The 21,933-nt window shown below is 47.2% G+C and overlaps 1 protein-coding gene across 1 annotated transcript in view; it reads left to right on the plus strand.

The window, feature by feature from the left end:
* The window catches only part of LOC144161880 (uncharacterized), a 38,472-nt gene extending 26,956 nt beyond the window's left edge, over nt 1-11,516 (plus strand). The window contains exons 3-4 of the mRNA XM_077692449.1: nt 1,900-2,008; nt 11,343-11,516. Coding sequence (XP_077548575.1) covers nt 1,900-2,008; nt 11,343-11,388 — 155 coding nt within the window. The 3' untranslated portion in view covers nt 11,389-11,516. The remainder of the gene's footprint in view (nt 1-1,899; nt 2,009-11,342) is intronic.
* Nucleotides 11,517-21,933: the final 10,417 nt, after the last annotated feature.

The raw sequence follows: 21,933 nt of genomic DNA on the forward strand, positions 1-21,933 counted from the left end.
CATTGGACTTTGACTCCTGTTGCTTTGCGGTAGGACCAAGCTTCGCGTTACAATAAAAGTTGTATAGATCAATAAATACTGAGGGAATTTGCTCAGAATCACCCTGCCGCATGAATTATTACCGGGGAGCCTGCGCCCGCCTGCCATTTAAATTTCCCGGTATTCGTATGATATCCTTCCAACTATCATATGATAAGAATTCCAACTAGCATTAGCGTTTTGAGTCAAAGCTCGATCTAACAAACTTCAAACAGGAAATAATTTTTTTCATAAAGGCGAAAACGTTATGAAGCCTAAGAAACGCGACTTTTCCAAAACGACATATTACTTCCAGATGCATGCAGCAAACGTTCCTTAGAAAAATTGCCTGCCAAAATGTGGGGGACTTTAAAAATATTTATTACGGGCATATGTAAAGGCCAAATGCCATGTTACCAGCATTGCTTTTGATTCTGTTGTCTTTTCCGGAGGCTAAGGATACTACCATGGATCACATATTACGCGTCTACACCAGCTAACCACTTGTATGAAAGCCATTATCGAGCACCCGAGCGATAGTATTGTTGAACGAAACCACTTCGTTGTATTTTTGTTGTACTTAGGCTATGGAGCTGCCCGGATACGAAATAATTTGTAATCTAATTCTTTTTATCGCTTAGAGTTCTACCTTTCTGAAGTGATTTAGTGACTATAAAATGCATTGATACGTTACGACTCCGTACCTAAGTACTCGTATTTCAAAAAAGAAGCGATCAGTTGCTTTTGTATCAGTTGTAGGCCAGCGTTGGATTTCTATTCATAATTTTTCCCTTGCCTACGCTGCGTTCTAAAACACGTTACATTAGTAAGCAACTTGCACGAACTTATCCCCGGTCAATTCAACTATCCTCATCATCCTGTTCAATGGGCTAGGGTGTCGAGCAAACGCGCATTATGCCAACATTTTGCGAAACCTGAGACTTTTCACAGAAAATCGTAGCTTCTCCTGTGATAAACCTTTTTCATAAATAAAAAAAATGCTTCCTCATCGGACGCTCCTTCGTACTTGCAGTCGGAAGGCTGTAGGCATACCTGCAAACTTACGAAATCCCGGGGTTTATGTTAAGCACTATTTCTTCCAGTAGCCGATCCGCGCAGCCAACAGAAAAATTCGCCGAATGACCGGAACGTTACTATTTGACCGAGGAACAGGATCTATGGGGCGCTGAGACATAGCGCAATGCAGAACGTTATGCTGTGCTGCGTGCTGCCACAGCGCATACCAAATGTTTAAGTCAGATCGTAAGCTCGACATCGTCAGGCGCCTGAATCTCATTGTTTTCTGCTTGAATTTATCAATGGAGTGCACTGTGATGAAGCAGAATCACAGCATTGTCTGGGACTGTCGGCTGGTCTATTGTTATGAACAAGAAGCTAGAAGGGCAGTTCGAAACTAAACGTGGAAAGAGAAACCGCACAAACTTGAGTCCTGCCTTTGCTTTGATCTACTTTACGTATTCCTGTCAGAACTTCGAGAGCTACAACGATGACTATCAGCTGATAGAGTGAGTAGTCAAGGCAGCTACACCTTATGGGTGCAGCACATATAGCTCCAACACAATGTTTCTTCGCGGCAGACGGAGCGTTGCCTTTTTGAATTCATAAGCAGGACGCGCAGCATCAGAACTTTTTGTTCTGCGCTGTTTTGCAGCGTCTCTCAACACCTCACAGTGTGTATTGTGCTGTGCAGAGCTACTGAAGTGAATAAAAAATTACAAACATGATGAGCCGGAAGTGGGAGTGGCCAGCGCCCACCAAAACCATGTTCGTCATATGTGAGCAGTGCCAGTTTGTGTTAATCGATACGTCGGTCAATTATGCTGCAGTTAAACGACGCCTTTGTTTTTCGTGTTTTATTAGGATCAAAGGCGGAATGGAAAGAAGCCAATGCAAGCACCTGGCCCGACGGCGAGACAGGTGTCACTGATCACTACGACTTCAACGACTACGACTTCTCAATGCTACAAAGGTAACGAACAGATCCATTCGATGTCTCGACGCACTGATATAACTACCATAGTAAAGTGCGGCAATTATGCATTGCAGTAAGTCCGTCCAATGGTTGGTGAGACGCTGATATGGAACTCCCATTAGGTAATCACGTAAATACGTCCCTAGAGATTGGCTCTGCATTTGTTTTTACTGCACAGTATGAATTTAAAAGACAAAACCGACCTACCACTAATCACCATTTCGCTACCCTTGGATTTGCCGCTTGAGTTATATATGTAAATGAAGAACTTCACCTTGAAGGCTTCGGAAGTCGGACCGTGGCACTTCTAAGCCGGATAAACAGGCGACTGAGCTTGGAGTAGCAAGGGTCTGAATGTTCAGAGTTGGTCCTAACTGGTACCATTGGTCGTATGCCGTTGAAGGGGTGATTAACGGAAAACCAACGCTGCCCCGCACGGGCCACCTTTAGTAATCGTGGTGACGGTATTGGCGACACCGCAGACTCCAAGCCCCCAAACATAAGTTGTAGTCAACCGTGGTGATGTGTTTATAGGTGGAGGGTGAGGAACCACGAAAGTTGACCGTCAGAGTTGTGGTCAAGCTCCGGCGGATCGGCTCCCTGTATGTTTACCAGGCAGGAAGCTCCGGAACCTCTCAAGCTGTCAGGGTAAGATTTGGGAAGGTACCCCCGTCCCCGTCTTTTATACTATATGATATGGTGTTTTCAACCCCCCTCCTTCCCCCACGAACGTGATCGGTGAGTGAAAAGGGACGCACCGAAGTTTGTTTTCCTCCTTTACCTTCGATCTCGCTTCCAAAGCCCTATAATTGTTCGCACTTTTTGATAATGAAATCCCTAGATAAGTCAAAACCCATCACCTCCCAGTCTATATTTCTGATTTCAAAGTTTCTGGAAAGCCTTATCGGAAAGTCGTACAAGGCTAGGAAACACAACGGGAGGAGTCCTGATTGAAGTAGAAAACAAACAACAATCGTCTAACCTCCTCGTGGAAACGCGCATGGTCGATTTTGACATCCAGATCACGCCTCATCGCAGCCCTAATCGCTTCCAGGGCGTGATCTCTGATCGGGATCTTATAAGTGAAACCGAAGCCGATCTGTTCGAGGGCCTTCGTGATCATAGGGTGACAGCAGTGAGGCGAATAGCCATACCCCGAAATGGCCAAATATTGGCAATCAAGCACATAATCTTGACATTTGAACGGTCAACACTTCTTGAGTCAGTCAACGCAGGCTTCATGAGATGTCCGGTCCGAACCTACGAGCCGAACCCACGCTGCTGCTTCAAGTGTGAGCGGTTTGGGCACAGCAGAACCTCTTGTCGTGGTAAACGGACGTGCGCAATTGTGCGGCACAGGATCACCAAACTGACAATTGTGCATTCGAGAACTTCACCTCTGCGAACTTCCTGGGACCGCACGCTGCCTATTCGAGGAGCTGTGAAAAGTTCAAACAAGAAAAGCAGAACATTTATTGAAAGTCAACGAGAACATCACCTTCCCAGATTCACGAAAGAGGTTCGCCTCTTTCCCCTGGGGAAGAACGCACCCGACGCAGTTCGACGGGAGGGGGGGGGGGGCGGAGCGGCAACTGGCTTCAGCGGGGACCCAGTACCGAGAGTCGGATATGGTCCCACCGCCCGTCGGGTTGCCTCTGGGAGTCCAGCAACTCGCCACCACACCGCAGGGCCAGCTCGTAGCGGTTGCGGTGGCAACAAGCACTGAAGGGACCGGTCCTCCTGTCTTTGCTTCCCCGCTTTCCTGTACATCTGCGGGCACTGTGGAAATGGAAGTCGAGGGACCCTCAGCGGCTCTCACCCCTGCCGCACCGCCTGCGCCACACGTGGCGCTCCCAATGCCTGCGGCGATGGCGGCTGAAATGAAGGGAACCCGCAAGGGTGCTTAGTCTAGGTGATCCTGTCCACCGTGAAACCCCGACCCCTCCAAATCTGATGAGGATATGAATGTGGAACCTTTCCTCCTGTCTGCTTAACAGAGTAAGGAACGAGTTTCTTCATCCAAACCTCCAAAGAGGCCGAAAAAAACCCCTTCCGATAGTTCATGCCATGAAAGACGATACATGAAGAGCACACTCCAGTAGCTCTTAATACTTCATAATGTGAAGAGAAAGCATAATGAAATGGAACGGCACCGACCTTCTAAAAAATCTTGACGATGTTACTGATACTGCATGCCAATCTGCCAAGTGTCAGGTCTCAGCAAGAAACTCACCTTAACAGTAAACAGACAAGCTTTCTTAATAGATAAATGTTATTCAGAAAGGACAGCGATGGCTGCACACACTCTTCCGGTGGTCTTGCCATGGTCACCCGAAAATCATTAGCATGTAATATTATCATTCTAAACACTGTCCTTGAGTATGTAGCGCTTCGCACAATAATAATTATAGGTTGATAACAGTATTCCCCGTTTACATTACTCCTGACTTTGCACTTGCGAGCTCTGATTCCGTGGCACTGGTAGACCACCAACTCGAAGCACACATCCTGACAGGCGACTTGAATACGCATACTTCTCTTAGGGGAATTTCTCGCACGGATGTCCGAGTTTGCCTGATAAGGAAGTTTCAGACATCCTCTTGAGCATGCCTTTTCAACAAGAAGCAGCCAACATACCACACCTTAGCACAAAACGCACACTCACATCTTGATTTGGCAATAGGACCGGCAGTTCTTTTTCCACGCCTTGTATGAAGCGTGGGCACGGACCCATATGATAGTGACCACTTCCCCACTTTACTAACATGCATAGATAAAGGCCTTAATAGTTCGCCGTCCCATAAAAGGTTCAATGAAGCTATAGCAAACTGGAGTGCATATACAGAAACATCTAGATTGCACTACACATCCATAACACACATGCACGTAGATGAATCCGCTAAACTCCTCACGGCGCGTATCCTCGACGCCGCCGAAAAGTCCATTGCCCAGGCCTCTTGTGCCCCGTGCAACCAACGAAGGACCTGGTGGAATAAGGACCATAGGCGAGCGCGGGAGGCCCAGAACAAGGTGTAAAGTACTATCTTCCGCCGGTACCCGACGTACAATAACCTTGTATCATTTAAAAGGGCGAACGCACTTGTTAAGCGTGTGCGCTGTGAGGCGAAACGAGAGAGTTGGCGCACCTTCCTTACATTCATTAACTCATATACAGTCACAGAGAATGTGTGCACTACAATAGGGAAACTTAAAAGGAAAACATACACACAGTCTGTCCCTAGTCAGCAGAACCGGGGACACGCTCGAAGATCAGGCTAACACACTTGCACAACGCTTCCGATACGTTTCCAGTTCAGCACTGTACACAAACACTTTAATGAAACAAAAAACCGCTCGTGAAAACGTCGCTCCCTCACAATAACAAGTTAACATGCGTTTACATGTGTTATTTACACTGTATGAGTTGAAGGTTGGCCTGGGCCCATGCAGACCTTCAGCTGTAGGTGCAGATAAGATTACATACACCGTGATACAACACCTAAACCCAGGCGCTCTTGACACACTCCTACACCTATGCAACAACATACGGCTTTCGGAGAACATTCCAGCATCTTTAAAGGAGGACCTTTTAGTGACTTTCCTGAAGGAGGTGAAGGACCCTTCTTTTCCCGCCAGTTATCGACCCATAGCCCGCACAAGCTGCCTGCAGAAGCTTATCGAGAAGATGGTCAACAGGAGACACATCTACTTTCTTCAGTACAATGGTCTTCTTGAGAGGTGCCAGGCAGGCTTCCCGGCAAGGCGATCGACAACGGATCAACTTGTTACATTAGAATCGTACATTAAAAATACCTGAATACATAAACAGTATAGCATGACCGTATTTTTTGACATCGAAAAAGCGTAAGAGACGGCATGGTGTCACGGCATTCCTAAAACCTTAAAGTCCTATGGTGTAACAAATAACACGGGGAACACCCTTGACAGTTACTTGTCCAAACAAAAGTTTCGTGTCAGAGGCTGGCGGGCACTGTCCCGTTAAGGAAATGGTGTGTCTCAAGGCGGAGTTTCGAGCTGTTGGCTGTTTATCGTCAAGACGAATTCGCTTCGGAAACTATTGCCTTCATCGATATCCTGTTTAGTGTATGTGGATGATGTACAAATATCTTTTAAATCTTGGAACATATCCAGATGTAAACGTCAAGTCCAGCGTAGGGAAAAGAAACTTTCTCACTGGGAAGACGACAATTGTTTCTAACTTGATCCCGCGAAAAGTACCTCAGTCGTATTCTCTAGGAGACGCGCAATAAGGCCCGATCATAAAATAAATATGAAAGGTGACCGAATTCCTGTAAAAAGCAACCCAAGTTTTTTAGTGTGGTGATGCACATTCCTCTCCCACGTCAAACAACTTAAACAAAAATGTCTAGAAACAATGGATATTCTGAAAGTCCTATCTCGCAAATCATACGGTGCAGATAAACAACTCCTGCTGCGCATTTATGCCGCTTTGGTAGGGCCTCCTTTGGAATACGGAGGTGTCTACGGGTAGGCCGCCAAAACAGCGCTAAACATGCTGGACCCAGTGCTGCACATGGGACTTCCCCTCTCGTGTGGTGCTTTCCGTACAAGCCCTGTCCAAAGCGTGTTTGTGGAATTGCGATAAATGGTGCCTGGAGTACAAGCAAACTTACGTTGATCTTTTATATGCTTGAAAAATCTCTTCAATCCGCAACCATCCTTTTAAACCTGTTTTTATGAATAAATCCACATCACGCTGTTTTTAAATCGCCCATCCTTTTCTGTTCCCTTCTCAGAAAGAGTGAAAAAGGAGGTGGCTTTACTTAATATCTCCTTTTTAAACACCTTCAAATCAACTTGCATTGATTTTATAGCGCCATGGCAGCTTCGCGCTGTATCGTGTAACTTGTATTTCATCCAACTCGAGAAAAATAGGGTACCAAGAAATGCAGCACTTTCTGTCATTGGAGCAGAAGTACCTGTGTACAGAGTTTCACAGCGAGGCCTCCAAAACTCCCTTCACCGTGTCATGTGACGCGAACGGACACATTTTAATAATTCTGAAACCATAATTATTTGCAGCATTTCCAAAGCAGATGCTTATGGGATTTTTCTCGCTGTGAATCACATTATCAAATGTCAAATCCCAAAATTTATCATTCAATAAGTGTTGGGCAGCCATTATCATGCCGAAAGACGTCCGAAAACCACACCCTAAATACGGTTCTTAGGACAATTGTGTCAGCCTATTGCTCGAACCGTGAGGTGACTGTTGGGTCCAGGGCCACTCGGGGATCGCGAGAAACGAGACAGCAGATAAATTGGGCGCCGCTGCTGCAGTCACACACGTAGTGCGCACAACAACACTATACTACACCGACCTCAAGCCACACATAAAATATGTACATTTAACATGGCAAAAACATTCCAGCGAACAGACAGACAACAAACTACACATTGTAAAGCCACACTTAAGACGATACACAACAGATTCACACAACCGACGCACAGAAGTTGTCTTGGCAAGCTTACGGATAGGCCACACACTTGTAACACACTCCCACGTGCTCACTGGATCACCAAGACCCATGTGCAGCGGGTGTGGAGAGAGCCTATCCGTATTCCACATACTCATTCAATGCGAGGCGCTTGACTCAACAAGACGAAAACACTTCCCGCAACTATACACAAGACATATTCCACAAACCCGCCATACGTTTGAGGACACGAGCACGTGTTTTAAATCAAGCGCGCCTTTGAGTTTCTCATTGATGTCAAAATTTTACATCTCATTTCTGATCAGGTATCATGACACCCTGGCCCTTTACAGCAGTCATCTTCATTGAGTTTTGTTTGATTTCACGGTTACCTTCACTAAAATGTATTTGCTAGTCATATCACGGTGATGAAGAACTATCTTTTGAAGCTCTTTACCCTCAGTCGGCCTTGCGCCATAAAAATCCAAACGTCATCATCGACATCAACGCTGCCTTCATAAAAAGCAATATTTCGTTCTGGTAGCAATGGTACCCATTTTATCGCTAACTTCAAACCTAGATACAAACTATCAACAAAGCAGTGTAGACATTGCCAGCCACTTTCCTGAAATTTCTCCGTGGAATCACGGAATATTCTGTATGCAATTGGTGGCCGACGGCCTCAGCCACCGATTAGAAGTATGATCGGGTGAGTGTGGTGGGTCCTGTAGTTCAGTTTGACCATATTACTTTACTGCACACGTGCAGTTAAGAACGTCTTTAGTGCTGGCTCATATTAAGTCACTTTAGCGACAAATTTGAGATAGTTCACAAATTAGTTAAAAACGTCTTTTGGGGGAGGGATGGTGCTGATTTATCAAATGCTGGTTTTCCAAAATTAACCAACTTATCATTTTTCTTCACTCCTCCTTTAAATACAATAACCCTATAAGAACATTACGCCTCCGATCCAATATATAAACATCGGAAAATAAACAGGAAATCGAATAAGACGGGTGTCGAATAGGCCGCATGTTGTACTCCCTGCCATCTCAAGAAACGATCAATGTCTCTATCTCCAAACCCATCCCATGCTCCTGGCATCAATTGAAGTCGTTCTCCTTCACTTTAACGGTCCGCTCATAATTACCCCATTGAGCCCATCACTATATTGCAACGGTAGTTGATCATTTGCGCATCAAGCGGAAACTCGTCCTCTTGGTACCGGCGTTAATTTTGAGGTATCTGCCTTTTTTCCGACAACTGAAATCTTGCGGCTGGTTAGGCCGGGTGCGTTTCAAGGACGGGGGTGGACGTTTCAATAAACAGTCCTCCTAGCGGCCTGTTGTTTAACGACAACAATACACATGATGGCTTCTACCTATCATCCTCAGACGAATGGACCAACTTACAGATTCCACTTCAAATTGCGAAGCTTATTTGCTTGAAATTTTATACAGAAAACACCATTTTGTACATAAGTCTTCCGCTTGTCACTTTTTGCACAATACAGTTATTCAACGTAGCACTGGACTCTCCCGCTTATCCTTCTCTTTGGCTGCCCCCCTCCATTTCATCTTCATTTCTTTTTTTGTGCTTGCCACTCCTGGAGTATCCCTTCCTAACCAGTATTGCTGCTCACACAATATAGACACTTGCCCGGACGAACATTGGATCTTGCCAAGAAGACAGAAACCACAGAAAATGTATTTAGGTCCTGAGGAATTACGGTAGGATTGCAGTTGCTGGCCGCTCTTCGTAGTGCCAGGAAGGCTGTGGCTCTCCGCCCTTTAGTAGGACCGAGAGGTCAGCACATTAGAGAATGGAGAGGTCACCGCATTAGAGAATTCCTCTCAATCCTCATTTTAAACGCACGGTTGCGTAACGCCCGGCAATGTCAGAGCATATGATCAACGGAGAATTCGGCGCTCTGCAGTCCGCGCAGTGCGCTTCAATATTAGGCGCAAAGTGACTAAACCTCCCGTGCTAAGGGAAAGACCGATCTTTCAGGCGGGAGATGAGGTGTATTGTGAGAAAAGTTGTCTTTCAGTTTATTGCTCCACCTGTTTAAGCAGACTTCGCCGGCAAGAAACTTTGTGATTTCGACTCGTGGCTTGACAGATCACCGCAGAATTATAATTGTGCACGTCGCCGATGTAAATTTTTTATACAGCCTTTTCCGTCTGCATAAATTTCGGTGTTGAAAACCGGTTCACCTGGAGAGAGGGAAGAAGCGTTGTATGAGCATTTAATCCGTTATAATCGCCCCTAACAGGCACGGGATTATGATCACCTCTCTTCCAGAACTCCGGACTGTCGTTATTCGAACACCCATGATGACCATCGTTACGCGTTCATTCTATGGAGTATAGATTCATGAATGTGAACATCTTCGACACAACTCCGTCTGGTTGGGTTAAACTTGAGAAAGATGCAAATACACCAACCAAGGGCGTTTATTCAAAGCGGTCCCAACGTTTTGGAGCCTACTCGGCTCCTTTATCAGGGGTGGCTGTGTACGACAAGAAGCAGCGGTTATATAAGAAAAAAATGAAGACACCTTTTATAACCGCTGCTTCTTGATATACACAGTCACCCCTGATGAAGGAGCCCAGTAGGCTCCGAAACGTTGGGACTGCTTTGAATAAACGCCCTTGGTTGGTGTATTTGCATATTTCTCTACAGATTTATGTATGGCAGTCTTTACTTCCACTAGCAAGATTGAGCCCCACCCTTCTTAGGAGTGCAGTGTTGCCCTTCTGCCCTAAATTCCTGAAAAATGTCCTCGTCCGTGTTCGGAGGACACAAATCATGACACTCTTCTCGACCGCCCCTAGCAGAGGGCGAATGGCGCTCCATGATTCGTTCAGTCGTGAGGATGTTTTCAACTACTCGCAGCATCACCATCCACCGTCACTGTTTGCACAGATGAGCAAAGCCATCACCTTCTACAAGTGTTCAGCCTATAAACTGGCGGGGCTTAAGGACTTAAAAGGCGCTAGTTGCCAGCCCCCATCAGTAGACCGCTAAGTTCCATTCCAGGGTAACCATAAAATTAGGTTGAGGCTTCCTCACTTTGACGGGAGAAATGCCCCGCAATAAGAAATGAAAGTGTGTCACGGGTGGCTGTCTTTTAAAACTAGGGAATATCACAATACAGTGTGAATATAGATTCACCATCGTCGTCATCATCAGCCTGTCTACGCCTACTAAAGGCAAATGACTCTCCTATATATTTCAAATTATCCGGGTCCTGTGTTAACAGTGACCAATTTATCCCCGCAAACTGCTTGATCTAATCTGCCAACATTACCTTCGTCTGCCTCCTGCCACGCCTCCTTTCTCGAGAAATCCACTCTGTTATCCTAATGACCAACGTTTATCTTGCTTTCGCATTATGAGCCCTGCCCATGCCGATTTTTTCTTCTCTATTTTTACATATAAGTCCTTTAGACGCGTTTGTTCCATGAACCACTTCGCTTTATTTTTTGCTCACTGTACAACATGGCTAAATTGGTGGCTTGTACAACTTTTCAATATGTTACGTTTGCTTATGGATAGTTTTCTTACCACTAAAAAGGAGTGCCCATCCGCTGGTAGTTGCACCGAACACACCACTTCGGTGTCGCCATGGGGTTAGTAGTGGCTGCAGTGTATATTCTCCAGGCTGTGGTTACGTTTAAGCTGTGGAAGCCCTGTTGCAAATTCTCAGGTTCTACTGTACCTAGAAAACAAAAAAATAAAGAAATTTGCAATAACTGTCGGTCACCTACCTATTTAACGCCCAGAAGAAACGAGAGTGGGCTCCGGGCCACCTGCTGCGTCAAATGCAACGCTGCCGTTTCACCCATTACTATCATTTTACCATGCAGGGCTCCCTTGGAACGGACCAGTAGCGGGACTACGTCTGGAGAGTAGCGGGACTACTTCTACCCCTGCATTATTCACGATGGCGAACAATCATCGCACAAGTCCACCATCTTCGCTGCATTCGGAACTTGTGCAGAAATAACGAGCGAGCGAGAAGCTCGAGACTTCGTCTAATAAAAGGCTGTAACTCAACGCACAAAACGGCTGCGAAAACACTCCAACCACCTAGTAATACTTGAGAGACAGAACGAGATGAAACACGAAGATAATTAATCAGCCCTTTTGGGTATTTCTCACGAGTGTAAAACCAACAGTGTAAAAAGTGTATGGTTTGTTTGTAGCCTAAACGTATCTGTAAGGCCTTAGAATTCCTTGTTCGAACAAATCGGTTATGTCTGTAAATTTTAGCTAATTGTGCCAAAGGTATGTACTCACCTGGTGTTCAAGAACATCAAGCATAATTGGGTGGATTAAGTATGAGGCACACATGTTTAACTACGTCATAAGGATTCCACCTCATGAGGTCCACCTCAACCACAAATTTCCCTCAACCTCAATGATAAGGTGAGGTTGAGGTGATAATAAATGTTTAGGTAGGTTAGGAAGTGAGACATCGGGTAGTTTTGGCTTCAACGTCATCCAACGAGTTTCAGGAAGCCTGAAGTTGAGGTTAGAGCAAAGGCCAGGGGGTAACCGATGTTCAAGCGTTTATGTTTACGTTTACGTTAGCTTTTCCCAGGAATCCTAAATTGTGCGAGCAACATTTCTTACGCAGATGTGTCACGGCGAATTGCGTTGCTGATCTTGAGTTGACGATGTTGCGGTACACACAAGACGAGAAGCCGTCCTGATGTCGCCCTTTGACCCAAGATCGTCAGCACTGACCATTCGCGGGATTCCGCGTTTCAGATGCCCATTTCAACATACGTACGCAAACAACGATGTGGATGCTCCCTTCACTGCTGTTGCATAGCGGTTTATCAGAACACTCTTTTACGGGGAACATGTTTTAGCAATAAAATCAATCGCTTCTAGGTGAATGAAAACTGCACACCCTTCCCGAAAACAATATTCGTAATACCGAGTGAGTGAACTTAGATATTGTCGAGTGAATATCTGTTAAGGCTAGCAATCTCCTGTTTGATGAGCGTATATGGTCGTCGTGCTCGGTGCAACCCCCCAGTGTGGGGTACGGAATGGGTTTCATGACCAGCCGAGTGTTCGAAGATGACGGCGTAAATGTGCGTGCCCCGAGTACTCGTACCACAGTCAGGAAGCCATTGTCGGTGAGACGCGCTGTTCACATAGCCTTTCTGTCTGCCTGTTCGGCCAGGCGCCACGCCTAACGCCACAATATTGTCTGAAACATAACAAAACTGCTTAAACAAGGCTCCAAGCACTTCCTTGATGGCTTAGTTGAATTTAAGCACGCACCGTATCCTTAGGAAACCCGAAACAGTATTTCACGAGAAATACAATGTCGCTTTCAAGCTTTTATTGCAACACTGTGTAAGCAATATACACAACACCAGTAAACCGTACTTCCCTTTGAATGTCGGAACGTGTGAGCCCGTTAGGCACGCCTTGTGAAGTCGATGCGCCCAGTATTGGACTATTCCGCGTACGCAGAGCGGCCACAAGGCTGCTGTCCTGGGATCCATCGCGCTCCACTTTCAAGACGTCCTTGTCTGTTTTAACCAGACAACTATCCTCCAGGTCGCTGTCTGCAAGGCGTGCATGTCGTCACGTGCCCGCAAGAAAGAAATACGGCAACAAAATAAGTGTTATTTGTGGTAGGACAACATTCGCGAAACGACGTATTACTGAGAAAAACGCAGTTTCCAGCAGCCGTAACAAGCACCCACAAAAATACCCCAAGAAGCAAAGATAGAAGAAAATTTACGCTTATTGAGTGCAGCCAAACGTCGCCTGTGACTTGCACTGAGTACAAGACTACGGATTAATTAGGACGCTGGCCACGGTCGTAAACACTCGAAACTCAAGCATTTTTTGTTTTTCCGCTTCCAGCAGAAAAGACGCCCTCTGACCGTGAATAGGAACTGGGGACTCCTGCTCACTAACTCAACGCGTTGAACCACGGTGTCAGGGCAACACAAAAACTTGGCGCAATAAAGATGGCTCAATATTCGCATGCGGTGTCGCTATCATTCTCAGAGGCTTACGTAGCACTAATCAAAGGCCTCTTCCCTCTCTTCAACGAGACATGTAAGCGAAGATGCGCTCCCTGTTGGCGCCAGCCCTAAATCAAAATGGTATGACTGCAATCAAAAATAAAAAAAACAAGAACTATTTTTTAGTGGAAGAAAAGCTGCTTTCCTGTGCTTATGGTGTGGGCTTATAGAAACGTTCATTGTTGACTTCTAGCTGTGATGTCACTGAAGGAGATTTTATTTCCAAGATATCATAAGTGCCGAATTTTCTCAATGTTGAACAAAATTTAGATATCGGCATTTTTCATTTGGTATTATTGGGAAGCCAGGGGCTGACTCCACTGTTGGGAATTTCGCCGCTGTCTCCACTGTTGCGAACCAGGGTAGCGTGGTCGATGTGGGCCGAGGTTGCGGAAGTGCCGAGGCAGTAATGATGGGCAAGTTGACGAAGAAGAAAACTTTACATACAAGTATTTAGATCTTGGTATGAGAGCGGGCAGTGCGCTCCTGCGCGCGCGAGAATAAATAAGCACGTTGGGTCTATTCCCCTTCACCCTTTTTCTCCGGCTGACGTCAGGACGCACCAATCACGGAGTTCATGGCACTTATAGTAGCGCCACCACGCAAAACACACACGCGCACACGCACGAGAGACCCCTCCTCTCCTGGGCAGGTGAGCGCCAGGTTGCTGCCGCCGTGGCAATCCGCCGTGGTCAGAGCCTTCCCTTGTCCTGGCGATGTTGCACTACCACAAAGACGCCCTGCATCCCTCGGCGGTAATATTCTTCGAATGGCTTATTGAAGACAACACGCCACAAAACGCCAAGACAATGAGGCGCGGGCCCGCCGCTGAGGCTTCCAGTGCAGGGCGCCAAGCAATGCTTTTGTTAGCACCGCCGCTGGCCGGTTGGCGCTTTGAGAAGCCACGAGGTCGCTGAAAGGCGCATAGTTTAGGTAGCCGCATTGTTCGCTTCTGTGAATACGCTGGTTCGTGGAAAGTCGATGACGGATGTTAGAATGCAGTTTTTTGGTGAATCAGCCTCTCAACAGCAAGTTCGCCACTGTGAATACGCCGGTTCGTGGCAAGTCGATGACGGAGGGTCAAAGGCAGGTTTTCGGGGAATCAGCGTCGCAACAGCACCCCCGCCGGCAGGCAATGCACCAGGATGACGAGCGGCTCATCGCGGCTCGGCTGGAATGATGCGGTTGGTCAGCAGGTCCATCCGGGGCTTGAGGCAGAGTTCTCCGAACTGCTGCTTTCTCCTGGAATCCTCCGTGAACCCACAGAAGACACGAACACATGGCTCCTGCAGAAATGACGAACTCGGCAGGACAACCATTGTCGAACCACACTCAATACGGAAAGGGCCCTCTGAAGACCACTCGAAATGGCAGACCATGATAACAAAACAAAACCAACCTGACTGCTGAAACATTACACCCCCTGAAACGATTCGACGCGCTCATCTCGCGGCACAAGCTCAGAATCAGGCCTCAATTTCAGGTGTTGTTAAAACCGCAACTACAGCAGTGCAACAGAATCATGAATGGGCTATAGGAGCTCTACGAGGCAGATGGCGCAAACGAGCGAAGAAGCCAACAGGAGCTCAAAAGGCATTCCCCTTTTGCCCATGACCATTTGTCAAAACTACTCGGCTACAGCTGCCGTACTTCGAGGCAACTGAGACAACGCCTGCCTGTCTCCACAGTCTACAGCACAAAAGTCAAAACCATGAGACCGATACGACGGTACAGCAAAACAAAGTATGACTTTACACGACTCTTTGGAAAACATAACATTTCGCACATACACTTACGAAAATGAAACCTGTGATAACATGGAAGTCCACAGACATACGAACAATGATCTGAAAGATAACCTACAGACAGCTAGCTCACAGAGCTCGGCTACGTCAATCAACAATAATCTGTAGCTTCCTTCTTTATATTGAAGCGTAAAATTGGGTTGGGCTCACCATTACGCAAGAGAACCAAACTGGCACATACAAATGCCTTAATATTCAAAAACTGACCATAAACACGTAGTACTAAATGCAACTACTTCTGGTGTTTATATACAAAAATCTCGTACACTAAATGAAAAAAAAATGCGCAACTATCTACAAAAGGGCGAAATACACCAACACAGAAAGGGGTTCTGAGAAGCATTTCGTTGCTCAGAAAGTCCGGCTGAGAAAATGAGCATTAGTGTGTAGTTTTCCCTTCTTGTAGCGAACGATAAAATTGTGTTGTTGGAGTGCCATGCTCCAACGGAGGAGACGACCGTGCTTAGATGACACGCTGTTTAGCCAAGTTAGAGGGCAATGATCGATTTCTACCACAAACCTGGATCCAGCAACGTAGCAAGCCAGTTTCTGTATGGACCATACTAGGCAAAGGCATTCCTTCTCGGAGGTGCTGTATGCCTCCTCTCTGTTGCTGAGCTTGCGGCTTAAATAGAAAACGGGCCGTTCTCTGCCATCGGAATCCTGCTGGCAGAGCACTGCTTCCAGCCCCCGGTCACTCGCATCGCATTGAATGACGAACTCCTCGGAAAAGTCTGGTGCCCTTAGTACGGGCCCTTTACTCAGAGCCTGTTTTAGCTTCATAAACGCGGCCTCTTTCATCGCATCCCATTTGACGATTCCAGGTTCGGGTTTCGGGAGTCAGTCAGAGCGCTAGCTAGGTTAGAGTAATCCTTAACGTAATGTTGCTAGTATCCTGCAAGCCGAGAAAAGCTCTCACCTCCGACTTAGTACGCGGTCGGCGATAGTCAACTACAGCGGCCACCTTCAACTCCGAAGGTCGGCGCTGACCCTGCCCGACAACGTGTCCTAGGTAGCTGACCTCAGCAGAGCTCAAGTGGCATTTTTCCGCCCGCACCGTAAGCCCTGCCTCGCGCAGCATTCCGAGCACAATCTCAAGATGCTCGATATGTTCTTCCCAGCTGTCAAAGAAGACGGCCACATCGTCCAGGTAGGCAAGGGCAAAGTGGGATAGGCCGTGCAGTACCTTATTCATTAGGCTAGAGAAACAATAGGGAGCATTCTTTAGACCAAAGCTTAGCATCACCGGACGAAACGTGCCTAATGGGCAAATGAAAGCAGCGTCACGACTGGCGCGTTCCGACAAAGGGACCTGCCAGTAACCCCGTACAAGATCTAGCGTGGAGATGTACCTCGAGTTAGACACAGTCTCCACTCTTTCCTCCAAGTTTGGTATTGGATACGTTTGGTCTATCGTTACGGCGTTTAGCCTCCGGTAATCCACGCAGGGTCTGGGGTCTTTGCCCGGTGTCTCTACGAGAATTAGCGGAGAGGTGTAGTGACTCTCGCAAGGGACAGCCACACCCAGGTCACACATGCACCTGACTTCAGCATCCATGATCTCTCTTTGCCTCGGGGAAATGCGGTACGGCTTGCTCCGAACGGGCTTGTCATTTGACAGTTCGATGTCATGCTCGACTAGCGTAGTTTTCCCCGGCTTATGAGAAAACACGGCCTCAAACTTCTGAACAAGGGCTTTTAGGTCATTTTTCTGCTGTTTGTTGAGACATGGTTCTTTACCTATCAGCTCAAGCAACCCATCTATGGCAGGCTTCTCCACATCTGCCAAGCTGGGAATGTCAGCAATTTCCTCTGCTGGCGCGGTCAAAGTCACTCTGTTCACAATGACTTGGCGCTGTACGTAAGGTTTCATAAGTTTGCTGTGAAAAACCTTGTTTGACTTCTTACCCAGTTTCACCTCATAATTGGTGTCGGACAGCTCTGACACCACCTCTGCGGGCCCCTTCCACTGTACTTCGAGTTTGTTTTTCTTGGAAGGGCGCAACAGCATTACTTCCTCGCCCACGCTGAACGTGCGTTTTCGGGCAGACCTGCCGTAGTAAGCCTTGGAAGAAACTTGCCAGCTTTTATATTGCTTTTTACCAGATCCCTCGTCTTACCAAGCCTGTCCAAAAGTTCTTGCACGTAAGCAACGACGCCTGGGTCGTCCCCACAACCTTTCCAGTACTCTCTCAGCATGCGCAAAGGACCCCTCAAGTCACGCCCGTCAACAAGCTCTGCGGGACTGAAACCTGTGCTCTCGTGAGGCGCAGACCTCATAGCGAACAACGCTGCGGGCACGCAGGCCTCCCAGTCATGCTTGTGCTCAAAGCAAAGAGCTCTCAAAATGCGCTTCAGCACGGAGTGCATCTGTTCGACCGGATTCGATTGCGGGTGGTGCACCGAACTATGCACCAGCTTGATCCCGCACCGTTCGAGCAACACAGAAGTTAGGTTGCTCGTGAACACGCTCCCATTGTCACTTTGAATTTCGGAGGGAAATCCTACGCGTGAAAAAATGGACCACAAAGCGTTCACGACACTAACTGAGTTTAGCTCCTTTTCAGGGATGGCTTCGGGGAATTTAGATCCGACACACAACGCGGTTAGAACGTAGCGGCAGCCTGACCGTGACTCCGGCAATGGACCAACGATGTCAATCACAAGCCGACGAAAGCGCTCTGAAATGACAGGTACCAACACCATGGGTGCCATACATTTGTCAGTGGATTTCCCTACCCGCTGACACGCGTCACACGATCGAACAAAGTGCTCTACGTCCTTCCAGCATCCAGGCCAGTAGTACTCCTGGGCTAGCCTCGCTTTGGTCTTCTTGATCCCGAGGTGCCGGCCCAGGCATTGCCGTGCGCGAGATCAAGGAGATGTCTGCGGTACTTTTCTGGCACTACCAGCTGGTTGTACACGCGGCCCCTGGCATCCCTGATTCAAGGCTTCTCTGTTCACTGCCTTCCCTGACTGTTCAATCCAATCGCGTTAATACCCCTACCGCCCTATAGGAATGCCGCCAACAGTTTTGAAGAGATACCATTTCCTTTCTTCGGTCCCTTCTTCAACGGGACGTTTTATTCTTATTGTGAAAGATTAGCAGCGATTTTCTTCTATATGTCAAAGAGAATTATGCCCGCCGTATCTATTTCCTTCTTCTTCAGTGCTTTCAGTGCTACAGCGGTGTCTACAAACTCAAGCGCTTTTTTGTATTTCTTCATTTAAATAATAATATAAAAGGGTTTAGTACACTCCCCAGAGTTTTGTATTGCCTGAGTGACGTAATGAACGTGAAAACCTGTTGACGAGCCTCTCCTACATCCTAGTCAAGGTTGTTCAAGTTGAAGGAATTTGCTTATGTGGATAAATAATTCTATGGTAAATAGCCTGCATTCAACGGAGCGTAGGCTGATGAGCGTATAGGCAAGGTTTGTGATGCCTCCGTTTTTGTGGTTAAAAATTATGTGCGGTATTTTTCAAGGGTACGAGCGCTTTTAGAGTTCTCAGGCTAGCTCAGGTTGATGATGATGAATATGTTTGAGTTTTTATGGCCCAAGGCCGACTGAGGGCAAAGAGCTCAAATTGTTTTGCAAGATTTACAAGTTTAATGTCGCCATCACTTCTTAGCAGACCGAGGTCTAATCTATATTTTTCCAGGTTTACCTCTGAACAGATCTTCCACGTGGTCTCAAAGGAATATTATGACTTCGGTAATAACGTAATTGCTTCAGCACTGCCTCCTTGATAGACGCTGCCAGCGCGTGTAACTACAAATGAAGTATTTCTACAACTTTTAAATCTAGTCTCCAGATTGTGCGAACTTCGTTGTTGACAGCATACATTCTCTAGAAAATAAAGCTGCTTCCGATTCCTTCAAGTTTTATTCTTTTAGAGCGTAGCTTTTCTTGGCCCTTCGCCGGGTTTCTAGAAAACTAATGCTGCTGGTGAACTTGCCGGGATGGCCACTTGGTTTTATCTTAGACCCGATAACGCTGGCGTCAGCGCATCGAACCCGCGGGGCCTGAAAAGCGACTGGTGATCTCGGCAGGAGACGTTATAACGAGTAACGCCGATATGACATTACCGTACCCGAGTGGCCGGCTGGTGAAGTTAGTGGCGGCACAGCCTTGTGAAAAGATCCTGTACTGCTGGCATCGGCTCTGTGCAAAATCTCCCGTTTTATAAATGCATAACCTATCTGCATAAGTGAGCAGGCTCACTCACGGGTGCACCCTACTCACCACTCACGAGTGAGTGGTGAGTGAGCCTCTCAATCGTCTTGGACTGGCGAGTGCGAATGAGTGCAAGCGCCACTCGCTGTGAGCCCCACTCAGCTCTCGCGAGTGCGAGTGGACTGACCACTCTCGAGTGGCGAGCCCCACTCCCACTCGCGAGAGCTGAGCTCAGCTCACCACTAACGAGTGTTGAGGGCAGTCGCGCTACTCGCACGATTTGCGGGGCTTACCGAGGAGAGCGCGACTCTTGCGCTTGCACTCGCTGTTGGCTCTTCGTCGCAGGAGCCACTCGCGGTGATACTTGTTCACGGCGCGCTTCCGTGTAGCTTCGGGAATATGTCATCGCTACACACCTGCTACAGGGCAACGTGGAAATGACGCTCTCGTGGCGTGTTGATTTAGGGGGACAATTTGAGTGGACTTCTGACGCCGTAATGCACTGATACTTTTTTGTGTCCTGACTTATGAAGGGTATGCTGGGCACACTCGCGTGCCAGTGGTCATAATGAGTGATGAGCGGGAGTGAGTATTAGTGGTGATGGCGGGGGGCAAGCTTGAGTGCGAGTAAGTGCGAGTGGTGAATGTGCGAGCGAGATAGTGCCAGTGGTGACGGAGAGTGGTGAGCGTGAGCGCGAATGAGTTCGTCGGGGGATGGCGAGGGGTGATCGTAAACACGAGTGAGTGCGAGTGGGGCTGGCGACTGATGAACGTGAGTGCGAGAGAGTGCACGTTCTGAGGGCGACTGGTGAGGGTGAATGCAAGTGAGTGTGTGAAGAAATATAGAGTTTTGGGGATGAGTGAGTGTAAGTTAGTGGCGTCTAGTTTCGCCGGGGTCTGCCTATCGGTACGCCGTAGAGTTATTCGTCTTTGCAGATCATCATCCACCCTTGGGCATCGTTGTTATCAATGATCGCGTGCTAATAAAAAGCAGCCGCGTAAATACAACGTTTCGTAGGTAATTTCGGAGCATACCACACTGTGTGAAGTCCTGGAAGTGAAAATATTTATTAGTATATCAGTTGAAGATTGAGGCGGTTGGTACATAACTTTGAGAGTAGACGGCAGCGCAATGAATGATACGAAGCGAAGGCGGGGCAAACACAAGCGCTTGTGTTTGTCTCGTCTTCGCTTTGTCCTGTTTATGGCGGTGTCCTCTACACTCAACGTTATTAGAATGCTTTGCTGCCACCGCTACGGAATGTCATGCAAAAGCAGGGCGAACTACTTTCGAAACTTTCACAGCGGTTCTCAGGGTTCTCCGGAACTTACACAGCGGACAAGCCATATTCGGGGGCTATGAAATATGAAGGATCAGTACTGATTTCTTGTCCTTGATCCTCTTAGTTGCGTTCACGGGAGTTCGTTTTCAAATCTGTGCAACCTGGGCCTTTTTTTGTAAAGCTAGCGCTGTCCATTCACTGCAGCCTTATCACTAAATTTGCTGCTTTTAACGGGACCCGGAAGAGAAATTGCAAGCTGCTCTAGATCCATAGATTTGCTCACCGAGAGCACGATTACAGTACTCTCACGCGTAGCTTTTTTTTTTAAATAAGGTTTAAGCGAAAACATAAGAAAACAAGCCACATCCCCTGGAAGTACCGCAAAAACTTGCACCGGAAGTGCTCAGGCTCCCTGGCGTGCGCAACGTCTCTCCTCGTTGAACTGGATGGCTCTACTATTCGTAACTGGAGCGCCGGTACTGCTTTCCCAGCAAACGTGCGAGCTATGCACGGACCGTTAGTTCGACGCAAAAAATGTGCGATGCCTCAAAAGCACAATATGATTTTCATCAACAAAAAGTCAATACTGACCACGGGCCCCCTGAGGGAACATTCTGCTTAGTAATGCGGACCTGTAGAAGACATGGAATTTCGGGAAAACACGACTGATTTCACCGAAAGTGACCATACAGCTCGGTAGGCGTAACGTTGTGTTTGATTGGTTCTCTACCACTATACATTACCATAGCCTCACTTGCTCCCGGTTTATTGTCACGCAAACTTCGCCTGCAGTCGCTGTTAGCGTCACGTTTTATGAGTGTTTGATTATCCATTTCTCACCAATTAAAGCATTTCTCACATTAAGAATCCCTGGAAAGTTTTTGCGTTTCTGTTTTGAATAAAGGGCGATATAAGTCTGAACATGTTTTCTGTATGCCCGTAAATGCGGAATTTGCACGCACAATGATATTCTTTTCTCTCATTATGATTAAAAATTAGCAGTGTTTTAGTTCGGCTATGCTAGAATATACGTAGCATGAGCTAAGGTTCATCTGGTTATTCTTAGCTTTCCCGGTTGTCTAGTATTAGCTTGATTATCATGCTTAGGGCTGCTTCAATGTGACACACACGGTAT

This window comes from Haemaphysalis longicornis, unplaced genomic scaffold, assembly GCF_048455015.1.
Source record: "Haemaphysalis longicornis isolate Haplotype H1 unplaced genomic scaffold, Haemaphysalis longicornis Haplotype H1 scaffold_12, whole genome shotgun sequence".
Taxonomy (NCBI): Eukaryota; Metazoa; Arthropoda; class Arachnida; order Ixodida; family Ixodidae; genus Haemaphysalis; species Haemaphysalis longicornis.